Source organism: Aegilops tauschii, chromosome 5 (genome assembly GCF_002575655.3).
Source record: "Aegilops tauschii subsp. strangulata cultivar AL8/78 chromosome 5, Aet v6.0, whole genome shotgun sequence".
NCBI classification, from domain to species: Eukaryota; Viridiplantae; Streptophyta; class Magnoliopsida; order Poales; family Poaceae; genus Aegilops; species Aegilops tauschii.
The window spans coordinates 583437229-583450454 of record NC_053039.3 but is presented as its reverse complement, the minus strand read 5'-3'; the positions used below and the strand labels follow the sequence as shown (position 1 = coordinate 583450454).

Below are 13226 nucleotides of genomic sequence, written 5' to 3'. Positions count from 1 at the left end.
TATTTTCTTGGTTATGTCTCAGTCCATGCTATATTCTTTTGATCTTGTATGGAGATTTATGCAAAAAAAAAAAACTTTGGTTAAGTCACTGAGACATAGCCGCAACGAAAGAGTATATGCACGTGCACCAGTTGCAACATGATCCAACGGTGGAAAGTTGGCAAATCCTTATGCGTCTAACTGTTCGACCTCATTCCTCCTATAAGTCCTACCCCCCCCCCCCCTAATACCTCTCCTCTGCTCAACCCTGACCTGTAGCTCGGACCTCTCAGAAGTTGACAACTATCTAGAAGATGCCAAACGGAAGATGAGAAGTGTGAGAATAACGACAAGCCAAGTGTTGCAATACATGGATGATACCCTGATTCTACTCTGAGCGGATGCTGCTCATGTGGCCAAACTAAAAATGGTGCTAGACTCCTTCATGGCGAACACTGGCCTCACCCTCAACTTTTGACAAATGCATGTTTGTTCCTCAACATCTAGCCAGAGGCGGCTGTGCAGTTGGCATCAATCTTCGGGTGTCCGGTGACTAGTTCTTCGCATCGATACCTTGGGCTCCCGCTCCCCCCCTCAATCTCCGGATCGCTGACCTTAGCACCAAATAGGTAGGGTTGACAAATGGATCACTAGGTGGTGAGGCATGCTACTCTCATCGGCTGGCAAGTGGACTCTTGTCGACGTTGTTCTCATTGCCCTACCCACCTACGCCATGGGATCGCTGCAGCTCGCTGAGAGCATCCACACCGCCTTCGAGAAAAGGTGTCATGCCTTCTTCTGAGAAAATGACCATGGTAACTGGTGCACAGTGCAAGATTGCGTGGACAGAGGTCTGCAAGCTCATGATTGGGCATGTGTGATCTGTGCCTACAGAACGCATTCATGCCCCACTCTCCATGACATGATATGTTTGATTCATGGAGTGGTACGGGTGGTCGTACTTGCGTGATCTTTGTGACTCTGACCTCATGGATACCACTACCTGTAAGGCACTTTTGTCGTGCTTACGTGACTGCACCATCTGTGTTGTGGGTGATGGGAAGCGACGGCGCTTTGCGTGATTTGTGGTGGGGCGAGAACACTTTGGACGCATGGTTCCTGACTCTATTCTCACACTTGGTCTGCCGCAATGCATGTGTTGTGTGACAGTACAAAAAACTGTCAAGAGTCGCGATAGTGTGATGCCCGTGATCGAAAACACCAGAAGGAATCGCACATGGCCTGTTTATCTAGGTTCGGGCCCTCATTGTGGAGGTAGTACCCTACTCTTGCTTCGATTTGGTTGATGTATAGGTTGCTTCGTATGAGGGTGTTACAATGGAGTTGATGTGTATGCTATCGAGACTAGGGTTGAGATTGTAAGTTTCCTTGAACTATACCTGACCTTGCCTTATAAAGTGGAAGGAGGCCTAGGGTTACACGACTTGCTAACCGAATTGGTCATACCAAACCAACTCATCATCCCATCCATTCTAGTTCTAGACAACGTACAATTAAGCAGCCTATTACTCACTTTGAACTAAAACCACGTCACTTATTTTGGGACGAAGGGACTAGCTACCAAGAGAAGAGACCCACCCAACCGACTTCCAAGCGTAACTAGACACGCTTACCTAGCTTAATTAATAATCCTCTCACCTTAGCATGGCAGGCACCAACTAAAATTCTATCGAGAAATTTATTCACCTTAAGTAGTGTTACATCATGCATGTCACCATCTATCTACACATACATAGAAGTATGTAAGTAGAGTAGATGGGCAAAGCATGCCTGCATCCAGGTGGGACGGGGGAGGGGGGATGGTCGGGTGGGGGCAGCACTGCAGGGAGGCACGTGTAGGGACACCGTCAGCCGCGAGTGGTGGCATCAAGCAGCCCAACCAGCGGTCCGTGGATGGGCTGTCTAGAGGAAGATGGAGGGGAGAGGAAGAAGAAGAACAATGCCAGTCTTTGGATTAAAATCCAAAAAACGGCTGGAAAAATGTACCGACCCAAGGAAAAAAAATCGGACGCATGACATATAGTTGGCCGGTTAATTAGTTAGGTCGGGTTCAAAGCCGCGCGTCCGAAAAACTAAAAGTTGAATCTTGGGAAAGTGTATGAAAACATTTCTTGCTTAATTCAGCTTAAAGTAATTTAACATGGCAATGTGGACAGAGAAACAACTTTTCTCTCAACTCTGCCTTAATCCATTCTGTCAAAAACCAAAAAACTCTGGCTTAGTCCAGCTGTATGGATCTTTGTTTGTCGATCCTGCCTTTTCGTTTCTTCCTCCTTAAGAGTTAAGAGTGGTGTTAAAATCCACTTCATCATGACTCATCACCATCTAAAAGTTGACCAGCATACGTGGAAGGTGGAGCTGATGGGTGAATGTCAAGTCACAAATTGCATTGCATTGCTGTAGACGATATGCACTGTGCATGCATGGCACTCGCATACAGTATAGTGGGTCAAACCAAACCAACTCAGCCCATCCCATCCATTCTAGAGTAGAGAGAGAAGAATGAACCCTTTGTAAAACCCTTCACCATAGCAGTTAGTCAGCCGGCAGGTATCGTCCATACATTTATACACACACATAATTACATATATACTCCCTCCGTTCCTAAATATAAGTCTTTGTAGAGATTTCACTATTAACCACATACGGATGAATCTAGATGCATTTTATAGTATAGATTCACTCATTTTGCTCCGTATGTGGTCCATAGTGGAATCTTTCCAAAGACTTATATTTAGGAACGGAGGGAGTACGTACTTAGCTTAATACTGCTCTCATCTTAACATGGCAGGCACCAACTGAAACTCTATGTAATCTACCTACATACATACTACAGACAAATGGACAAATTAAAGCATGCATGCAAATGGATGGGATGGGATGGGATGGGATCGGATGACGACCGACATTCATTTATTTAATTAGCACTGCACCGCCTAGCTAGCTTTGTTAACTGTTGTGACCTGTAGCTAACCTTTCGCCCGCTGATCCACAAATCCACAACGGATTACTACGTATACTACACTAAACTTATACATGAAATGAGTTACTCCCTCCGTTCCATAATATAAGAGCGTTTAAAAACACTAGTGATTACTACTCACATGATGACTGCGCTGGACCGACCGATAGTCTGCATTAGCTAGCCGCGTGCGATGAACTCAAAGTTGCATCCATCCATCTTAATTGGAAAACATTACTTTAATGAACATCCCAATGTCCACTGAGAAGCAAGCAAAATATATCTTTCTTAAAATTAATTAGTACTACTAGAAGTAGTACGGTTAATATGCAATAATATATATTCGATTGATTACCGGAGCAAATGAGTCATCATATATACTCCTACCTTGGAGATCTCTAAGTATGCGCGCCTAACTTGCAGGTCACGTCTGCTGCCTAGCTTAGCTTACTTCCCATTTTGTTTACACTCCCTCCGTTTTTATTTACTTCGCATATTAGCTTTGGTCAAAGTCAAGCTTTATAAACTTTGAAAAATTTTATAGACAAAAATATTAACATGTATAATAACAAATCAATACCATTAGATTCATTATTGAACGTACTTTCTCGTCATATAGATTTTTTATCGTAAATATTTATATTCTTTCCTATAAACTTGATCAAACTTTATGAAGTTTGACTTCAGTCAAATCTAATATGCAGAGTAAATAAAAACGGAGGGAGTAGATCATTGGGCTTTCCTCCCCTCTTTTATTAGTACTTGGGTCATTAACCGATGTCATGAGTTGACTCGCTCCGCAATTAATTACATCTCCCTATAAATATTGATTTTTTTAGTCTCTCCTTTGAGCAATGACAAGTTTCCAGACACCGGTAAGAAGCATCCAATCACTATAAATAATAAACATCCAATTTTAACCCAAAGGATGCATGAATTGTAGTACATTTCTACGTTAATTGATCACACAACGACTAGCTAGTGTCAGAGTCGACTGAGCTCTGAGCACTACTCACTCGCATATACTGATCTGATATACACGAGGAATATTAATTCTGGAAGTTTCAGTTGATTGATTGGTGCTTAACCGTAACAACTACCACATGTGTACATGCATATCATACATAGTATGTGGTCCATTAGTCCAGTCCAAACCAAACTCACACTAGTGTTTCAGCCACTTGATAATAATAATCTGACAAGAAGAATGAAATACTACAAGTGTATATATATATATATATATATATATATATATATATATATATATATATATATATATATATATATATATATATATGTATGGGTCTTACAAAAAGGAAGAGATATATTCTGAACCTGCTGCTCATCGGTTGGTGCACTGTATCTGTATGCGTATGTAAGCTAGCTGCCCGGTTCAGTTGGAATAATTGCAGTTTGGTACCACATACATAATTAAGCATCCAAGATTAACTACTCCAGTTGTTGTCATGCATGAGATGAAATCCAAAAACGGCGCCTAATTAAGCTAGCAAGCAATGTATCCTTGACACCTGTAGTGGGTGTTTGCCTTGATGATTAATTTGCTCCGGCAGTTGGAGATCTTCTCTAATTAGGGCAGGGGAGAATATATATACAGTTAACTAACTAAAATGGGTTAGCCGTAAAGGTAGCAAGAGAGAAAGCATGCGTGCGTGCGTGGCTTTGTTGGCAGCTGACGATAGACAAATTAAAGGAACACAAATTTTGTCAGCAATAATACTTCCTTTTCGTGTCATGTAGTAGATCTACTCTTGCTTGAATGGACCTGATTAAGCTAAGCTAACTCCAGTTATGCCGCTAGTTTCTGTCTTGTTTAATTGGTTAATTGTTCAGGCCCGCGCGGAAAGAATTTGGTCCGTTTGGTTGACTGGGTCGCATACAAATGTTGACCCGCTCGGAACGGCAGTTTCCAACGAGCCAGGCTGGCTCAAGCCACCTCGAGCACACGCGATGGGCCCCGTTGCACAAGCGAATACAGGAGGGATGCGAGCTCTGTACGCCACTAAACTCCTCCCTAATCTACTTTTCTTCGTCCTTTCTAATCTACACAACGTTACTTCGATTCGAGATAAGCTAGAAACGTTACTTCGATTCGAGATAAGCTAGATACAGTACTGAAAATGAAATGAATTATGTACTCCGCCAAATTTAGGAGATCGGCTAGAAACGAACGAAACTTGGCCTAAGCTAGCAACCAACATATCCTTGACATTTGTAGGTGTTTGGCTTGAGATTAATTTGCTATAGCGGTTGGAGATCTCCTCTGATTAGAGCAGGGGGGAACAAGCTAGTTATTAAGTAATTAACTAAAGGTCCCAGCTTAGTCTGTAAAGAGAGGAAGAGAAAGTATGCCGACGAGGGACAAACGAATATTATTGTGTCAGCAATTAATTCAAGTTGCTCACTTTTCATGCATGCATACATGGATCCTAGCTAATAATAAGGTACTTAGCTGCCCCCACTCTTGCGTGCAGCGACCTAATAAGGCTAACCTAACTCTCATTTATGCTATTTTAATTTGGCCAAACGGTTGAATTTTACTGATTAATTTGTCATTAGTTGTTCATGCTTGGAGCATTTAACTGAAGTAGTTAGTTACACTGTGCTAGCTTAGCTTCAGCGATGCAGCATGGATCTAAATTCAGTCAGTCAGTGGGTTAGTCAAGGAATTTGTTGAGATTCTTTGAGAACAGGTGAGGTGTGATGAGAGAGGTTTGTCATCCATCGATTCCATTCCAGACAAGATGGACTGCTAAAAATGGGTGGGGCCTTGATTCCTGGAGCAGTCACATGCATATGCTAGGAGGAGGGGAGGAGGATCAAATCTGGAGTCAGATGGATGTGAGACACTGAGACCAAACAACCCATGTGACTGACATGACTGATTGCTTAGCTTCTCTCACTTCACTTATTAGCCAATCAGATCACTTGAGTTGAGTTGAGTTGAGATGCTAGCTAGCCAGCATTCTCAAGGGGGCCAAAAAGCTTGTCTTGCTGCATAATGCTCTTGTCTAGCCATCATTTACTCACTTATTAGGTTAGTTGATCAGAGAGAGAATTACATATGCATCCATCCATCATTGTTGAAACAATTCAATTCAATTCAATTAAAGAGGAGGAGAATGTCCATTTCATTAATCCATCCTGCTTGTCTCAAGATATCATCATACATGATTTTCTATGCTTTTCTCTGGTGTACTTGAGCTCCAAAATAAGTTAGTGGAGGGCCTTTGGTTTTGGTTCAAATCAATTAAGCTCGACTGGATTAGCTTTACAGGCAGCAGGTACAGTAACAGGATCGTTGTTGAGTGAAGAGGGCTGAATTTAAGCTAGCTAATATGCATGCATGCTGATTAGTGAGATGAGCTGATGCAGCTTTCCTTCATGCATGTCTCTGTATCTGTCAGCTCATCTTCTTCGTCTACTGTTTTAGCTTGCAAAAGGATCTTACATTATAGGACAGAGGGAGTAGTTATTAGCAGCAGAAAAAGTGCAGACAGACTCTGCACTTGACTGCAACTTACAGCTATCGATTAGAAGTGCAAAAAAAGATGTCACCAACCAGAATGCAAGAAAATGGTACCATAGACAGAAATGACACACACACACACATACATGATGTATATATATATGCTGCATAAGTAAACCTCTTGAAGACACAAAGAATTTCACTCCTTCAGTTTGTCTAACTTGTGGCATAAGCAAGTACTCTAGTCTAGTACTCCCTCCGTCCGGAAATACTTGTCATCAAAATGAATAAAAGGGGATGTATATATTGGTATGCATGCGTATGTATTGGTATGCATGCTCCTTGAGGTGAGGTATAGAGGAGAGGAGTGCATCGATGAGAAGAATATACTCCCTCCATCCGGAAATACTTGTCGGAGGAATGGATGCATCTAGACATATCTTAGTTCTAGATATATTCATTTTTATCAATTTCTTCGACAAGTATTTTCGGACGGAGGGAGTACAAAACAGAGGAGGAGGGTGGGCAGAGGCACTCATCCCCTGCTCTGCTCTGCTCCTTCGTGTAAGTGCGACCTTGTAGAACAGAGGAGCCGCCAGGGCACATTTTTATTTTAGAAATACTGGTGTAACCCAAAGTCTAGGACAAAAAATGCTGTTGCTGTTGCTGTTGCTGTTGCTGCTGCGGCGGTGCTGGTTCCTACATTTTACTTAAGAAAAAGGAGTTCATCAGCCGATCCACGATTGGAGTCAAGTCACAATGCAGGAAAGGAGTTCATCAGCCGATCCCTCCTTTTTCTTAAGTACGAGGAGGACAGGAGCTAATCAGCTGCGGGCTCCCATCTGCATGTCCATGGAACTCTAGCAGTAGACAAAATTATACTAGCAGTGAAGTGAAGAGTTTGCTTGGGCAAAACCTTATTAACATGCATGCACGTCAATCTTGCCCACGCACTCTCTAAATTAACTTACTGAGCTTGCTTAAGACTTAAGAGTAGTTTGTTAATCTTTTGTCCTCAAAAAAGAAAAAGAGAGTAATCACTCGATCATCAATACAGAAAGTACGTATATTGCACAATGAGATTGTTACGTAATTCAGTTACTATAAGATTATTATGTGCAGAGTGAGCATATGTAGTGTCGAACCAAGCACAGGATAGAAACTCTCTCAAACCTGCCTGTAGACGACATGCACAATGAATATACTCCCTACAGTTGATATTGCAGGCACATTAATTCCCCTGCTGTTATTGACTACAGTAAAAAAAAATTACCAGCGTATGCGTATTCATGCTCCTTGAGGTGAGGTATAGAGGAGAGGAGTGCATCGATCAGAAGAATATCCAAAACAGAGGAGGACGTTCCCTGTAAATACGACCAACTTGTATGTCGCGTCCCTGTACGACGTTTCACGCCCCGCACGAGACGCCTCTTTTTGTTGGGCCCCACGTGGACCACCCCTCCTCTCTTAGGCTGGTCGTACCGACTAGTATCATATACTAGTATCATGCATATGATACTAATCTATAATACTACGTCTGTAATGCATAGTATCATAAGTTATTATCTTAGGTTGCCTTATTAATTGCAATGCATGACATAAAGTAATACAACATTTAATATGATACGGTATTATGATATGATAGCACATCCTCTCTTTCCTCATTTAATTGTCTATCACATCATCCAAAAAGTCTAGTTGACATGCATGATACCACTTATGATACTCCCATTACGACCAGGCCTTCCCCAACTGCTGCCTTCATCTGAGACCATCTGGTGCGGGGAATGCTGGAACCGAGAAAAAAACGCTACAACCGGTGCATACATGAGCTACGAGCGGCATTTTATTTTGCTGGAACTAATCAAGTGTTGGCTGTGGAAAAAAGCTTCAAGTCGGCATGGGAGAAAAGCTTCCACCCGGAAGAAAACGCTTCAAACGTTTTGAAAAAAGCTTCAACCGGCTGTGAGAAAGCTTCATCCAGCTAGAGGAAAAGCTTCAAAGCCGCATGAGGAAAAAGCTTCAAGCGGCAATGACGAAAAAGCTTCCACATGTGAAAAAAGCTTCAACCAGGGAAACGCCAATGGTATGAGCAGACGACGGCGGGAGCTGCGGCCAGCAGCACGGTGGTGGCGCGACAGACGCGCTACGGAGACGGCGAGGCTAGGTGCTGCAACGTGAGAGTCGTCGGCCGTCTTTTTTTTTTCTTTTGCTACGAGGAGCGACGGCATCCTATTGGAGTCGGGCGACAACCGGCGACGAGGCAGAGGCGGCTAACTGTGATCTACAGGCGAGAGGCACGACCTGTTGCGAGGTCTGCAGCCGGCGGGGACAAGCGGTGGTGCGGGAACCGCTCGCATAGAGGGAGGATTTTTGAGGATCTGGCGATGGTGTAGGACGAAGACAACAAGGGACATGAGCCAGTTGGCAAATCAGGTGGTTCACGACGCGCTAATCGTGCGGCTGCGGTGCGACCGGCCTAAATTTGAGCCTTTTCTAGAACCAAAATAAAATCTGCTGGACTGAACTGAACTGAAACTGAATGGAGGACCTGGAGGAAGTGGTGACCTCGGCGCAGGGGTACTCCACGGGCACCAGCTTGTAGAAGGTGACCACCACCAACTCCGACTCATCTGTGCCCGCGACGGCGACGGCGGCAGGTGGGGGCCGGGAGGGAGGAGCGGAGGCGGGCAGGCGGTACGGAGCTCCAGGGCGTGGAGAAGAGGCAGGCTCGGCGAGGCGGCGGACGGAGGAGGTAATGGTGGTGGAGGAAGTGGAGATGGACGGCTCACGGCGGCCGCCATGGCCACTCCAGGGGCTGGACGGAGATCTGCCCTGCTCAGGTAGTCAGGTCCAATATGCATGCTTGCAGAAATCAGAACAAGATGGCCCATCTTGCTGCTCGTGTGCTAGAAACATGGAGAACATGCAGATGGTGGCGGGCGTACCGGATGACCTGAACGCAGACAATGTGTTGGCTTAAGAGTACTTTGTTACTCGATCAATCAATACAGAAAGTATTGCACAAATCTCCCTCACACACACATACTCGCTCAGGTTCTAACAGGTTTCACAAATCCGTTTTGAACCAGCAGTCGCATTGTTAGCCTTTGAAGCAGAAAAGACGAGTGAGCCACAAAATATGATCAGTAAAATTTGTGCCACAACAAACGTTGTGATTATTATTTCAAATAACAGTAAAACCGATGTCACATCGATCTACATCCCTTTCAAGCAGGTAAAACACAAACATTAGACATCATACGGTGCAACCAAGGCTCTGTTTAGGTTGGCCAGAATGCGCAACCCCTCGTTTTCACTAAGCAGCGCCTCCGCCCCTCGCACATCTCCAAGCTCATTTTCGCACTCTTTGATTGTCTCACCGGTCATATCCACACAATGGAGTAGACCCAATGACTTCAGGTCGCCCTTGTCACCTTGGTGATCCCTAATCATAGCTTGGCAGATGTTGAGCGTGCTCACCACCTTCTCATATTGCAACTCACAAATGCTGAGAGCATGCATTGTCAGCGTGCCTTTCTTGGCGTTTTGCAGCATTTTCTTTACCTTGACGCCAGCATCACTGACACGGCCCTTCAGGATGTCAATCGAGATGACCACCAAGTCACGGAGGTCTTTAGCCTTGGCGCTCCGACTGTCCAACTGGAGGGTCGACAAACAGAATTCCTTTGTGACACCGGTGTCTTGGCTCTTGCCTGAGGCGTTCTTGCACGCTTCCACTATGAGGCTTGTTGCCTTAGGTTTGCCACTGCCAGAGGTGCCGGCTTGAGTGGTGATGGCATTGGAAAGGAGCAGGAAGACGATCATGGAGAAGACGATGGAGGTCGGCGCCATTGTTGCCATTGCTAGAAGGCTAGCTAAGATAGAAGACTTGAACTATACTGAAGCAGAGGGAGATGGAGTGAAATGGATGGAGAAGGATGTGTATTGTAGAGATGGATGGATGGAGGTGTTCATTTTTTCTTTTAGAACGAAGGCTCGCGGAGAGCCCAGCTTTGAATTAACAAAGCCATCAACCGGCCAGGAATTACAACACAACACCACACCAAGCACATCGGCCGAACGATACAAGGGAGCTCCCTAGGAAGCTTACAACTCGACGCAGAAAACTAGCTCAGAACAAGGAAGCCCAAGCTAGTACACGCCGCCGACCGCAGCAAACAAGAGCCAAGAATTGCGAGCAGCGTGAGCACAACGAGGACCTGCCGAAACAGAGTGGAGTTGTGGACATGACCGAGTCCAAGGTTGGAGGAAACCAAGCATCTTCCATCGCTCTCGCCGTAGAGGGACCCTTCCCTCTCGCCTTGGATCGAAAGGCGCCACCGACGGACATGAGAGACGCTCACCCTAGAGCAAGGGAGATGCCGACCTCGAGTCCTGGGATAGTCACAGAGCACAACCTCCTAGGACATGAGCACACCTCATCTGACACACCGAAGCAACCTAGGACACCTGAAAGACAGCGGGAAAGCCACCGGGAGGAGCCACTGAAGAACGAGCAGCACGGACATCAGGAGAGGCCGCAGAACGACGAGGAGCAGGAGTCGTCGGCCGCTGAAGAGAAACACCGGGCGTCCATGGCCAGGGACGTGCTGCTACTGCTGGGAAGAGGAACCCTATCCCCTACCGCCGGATCGCAGACGCCGTACCGCCGGAGCTGAGCCAAACACGCCACCGCCGAGGAGCACCGCACTTGAGGGGAGCAGGGACAGACTTCCCTACCAGCCAGGCCAACCACAGCCACCTGATAACCATAGCCGCCCAAAACTCCAGCTTTGCCGCCCCTCACCCGAACGCACACTCCCCAGGCGGCGCCTCCAAGGAGGGCACGACGCGCAGCGCGCCGTCACCGCCCAATCCAAGAAGGATTTTGGGCTTTCACCCGGGAGGGGAACGGGGGTGGATAGGGTTGGGATCTCAGCTGCACCTCCAAGGAGGAAGGGCGGCGCCCAGGGGCGTCGCTGCCGCCGGGCCGGACCAGCCGACCAATGGTTTCCCACGGTCCCAAAACCGCACCACCGGGCACCCATCCACACCTTTCCGGCGACCAAAGCTGCTGGATCCGGCGGGGATGAGAGAGCTGAAGGGGAGGGGAGTCGAACCTCAGATCTGACGAGGAGGGGGATCTCCACGCCGCAGCCACCACCCGCCGCCGTCCCACCACCCGCGTGGTCGGGAACGCCGGCTAGGACCACCCACGGACGCCGCCAGCCGGGAGGGCGCCGCCGCCGCGCCAAGGGCCGCCACCCCAGATCCGGAGTCCTCCGCCAGAAACGGAGCGAGCAGGGCCTCGCCGCCACCGTCACCGGCGACCGCGCAGGCTTGCCTGCGGCCACCTCGGGTGGCGACGAGGGGGAAGGGGGTGAGGGGTGGCGGCGCTGGGCGGAAACCCTAGTCGCCGCCCGAGTCGCCCGAGCGGACGACGCGGGGGCTGTTTTTGATCGGCAATGTTCCCCCGTAATACCCTACTCCTCATGGAGGTGTTCATGAAGCTGAGGTTTATTTATAGTGCGTGCACTAAGATTCAGCAATGTTTACTAAAATTCTTGAACAGTTTAGGATGTTGAGTTATTTTTAAAATTCATGATTTTTTTAAAATTAATGAACACTTTTTTTTACTTATGAATATTTCTAAAGTTCATGAATATTTTTATAGTCTTTGAAATCTTCTAAATTTGGGTACCTTTTTCAAATTCGTGTTTGTTTGGAATTCATGAATATTTTTGTAACTTTGTGAACATTTTTTAAAATTCATGTTTTTTAAAACCAGATTTTCTTAAACCCGTGCCTTCCTTGAATTTAGCAAAAGAATTCAAATAAGAAAATGATAGACGGTTTTCCTAAGCTAGCAGTAAGCTGTGGAGCAAAACAAAAGCTAAGCGAGCGAGCGGAACAGGAAGCCGAGTTGTGCGAGCGAGAGTTTTGTTGGCCGACCCATGTGAGCATTATAACAACAATTTTCATATATTCAGTGTGGATTAAGAGCTCTGAATGGGATGGGCTCACATAACAACCACTGACTGACATTGCTGTAAGGACACCACAACCACGCATCGAACAACTCCGAACAAATATAGTCTCCAACAACATCGCGACACAATATAAAAACGAAAAAACACTTACAAAACATAATTAAAGCCCAAGCCAACAAAAAATAAACTAGAAAAAGTTAACCGAATGAAATAACCTGCTAGAGAAAAAAGAGTTAAATATAACAACGTCTCGGTTAGTCTCGTTCTATATGTACGTAAGCTTGTCTTAGTTAAATTTAACAAGTATTGGAAAAACAAAACTGCCACCAACTTATTTTTTTGAGGGTATCCAACTGCCACCAACTGAAGCCTAGTAATATATAACTTGAGAGAAAAGCCCAATACTAGCTTTTGTCTTTTGAGTAAAGCCCAATACTAGTTGATCCACCCAACCTGGAAGCCTAGTAATATGTAACTTGAGAGAGAGAAGCCCACATGTGAATATGTAACTGAAGCCTAGTCCTGGAAGGAAAATTCCTACTAGAGTACATACTACAAATTCTCTTGATTTAGAGTACATACTATAAATTCTCTTGATTTAGCTGGAATCAGCTAACGTGGGTGGCAATTTCCTTTTATCCTCACCAGGCCTGATTCATTGTTGATATAATTTTGAATTAAATAATTATAAATGGTGCGTGCATAGTCATGAAAGAGGAAAACTACTTATCCATCCACGACAAAATTGATTCTTGTTGTATGACGAGTAGCTTCTGAAGAAAAT

General features: G+C 45.6%; 1 protein-coding gene across 1 annotated transcript; it reads right to left on the bottom strand.

The window, feature by feature from the left end:
• Positions 1-9617: 9617 nt before the first annotated feature.
• On the bottom strand, positions 9618-11826 carry LOC109733648 (uncharacterized). Its single transcript, XM_020292869.4, has one exon. The coding sequence runs from the start codon at positions 10311-10313 to the stop codon at positions 9702-9704; it is 612 nt and encodes a 203-aa protein (XP_020148458.1). The 5' UTR covers positions 10314-11826; the 3' UTR covers positions 9618-9701.
• Between the last annotated feature and the right edge of the window lie 1400 nt (positions 11827-13226).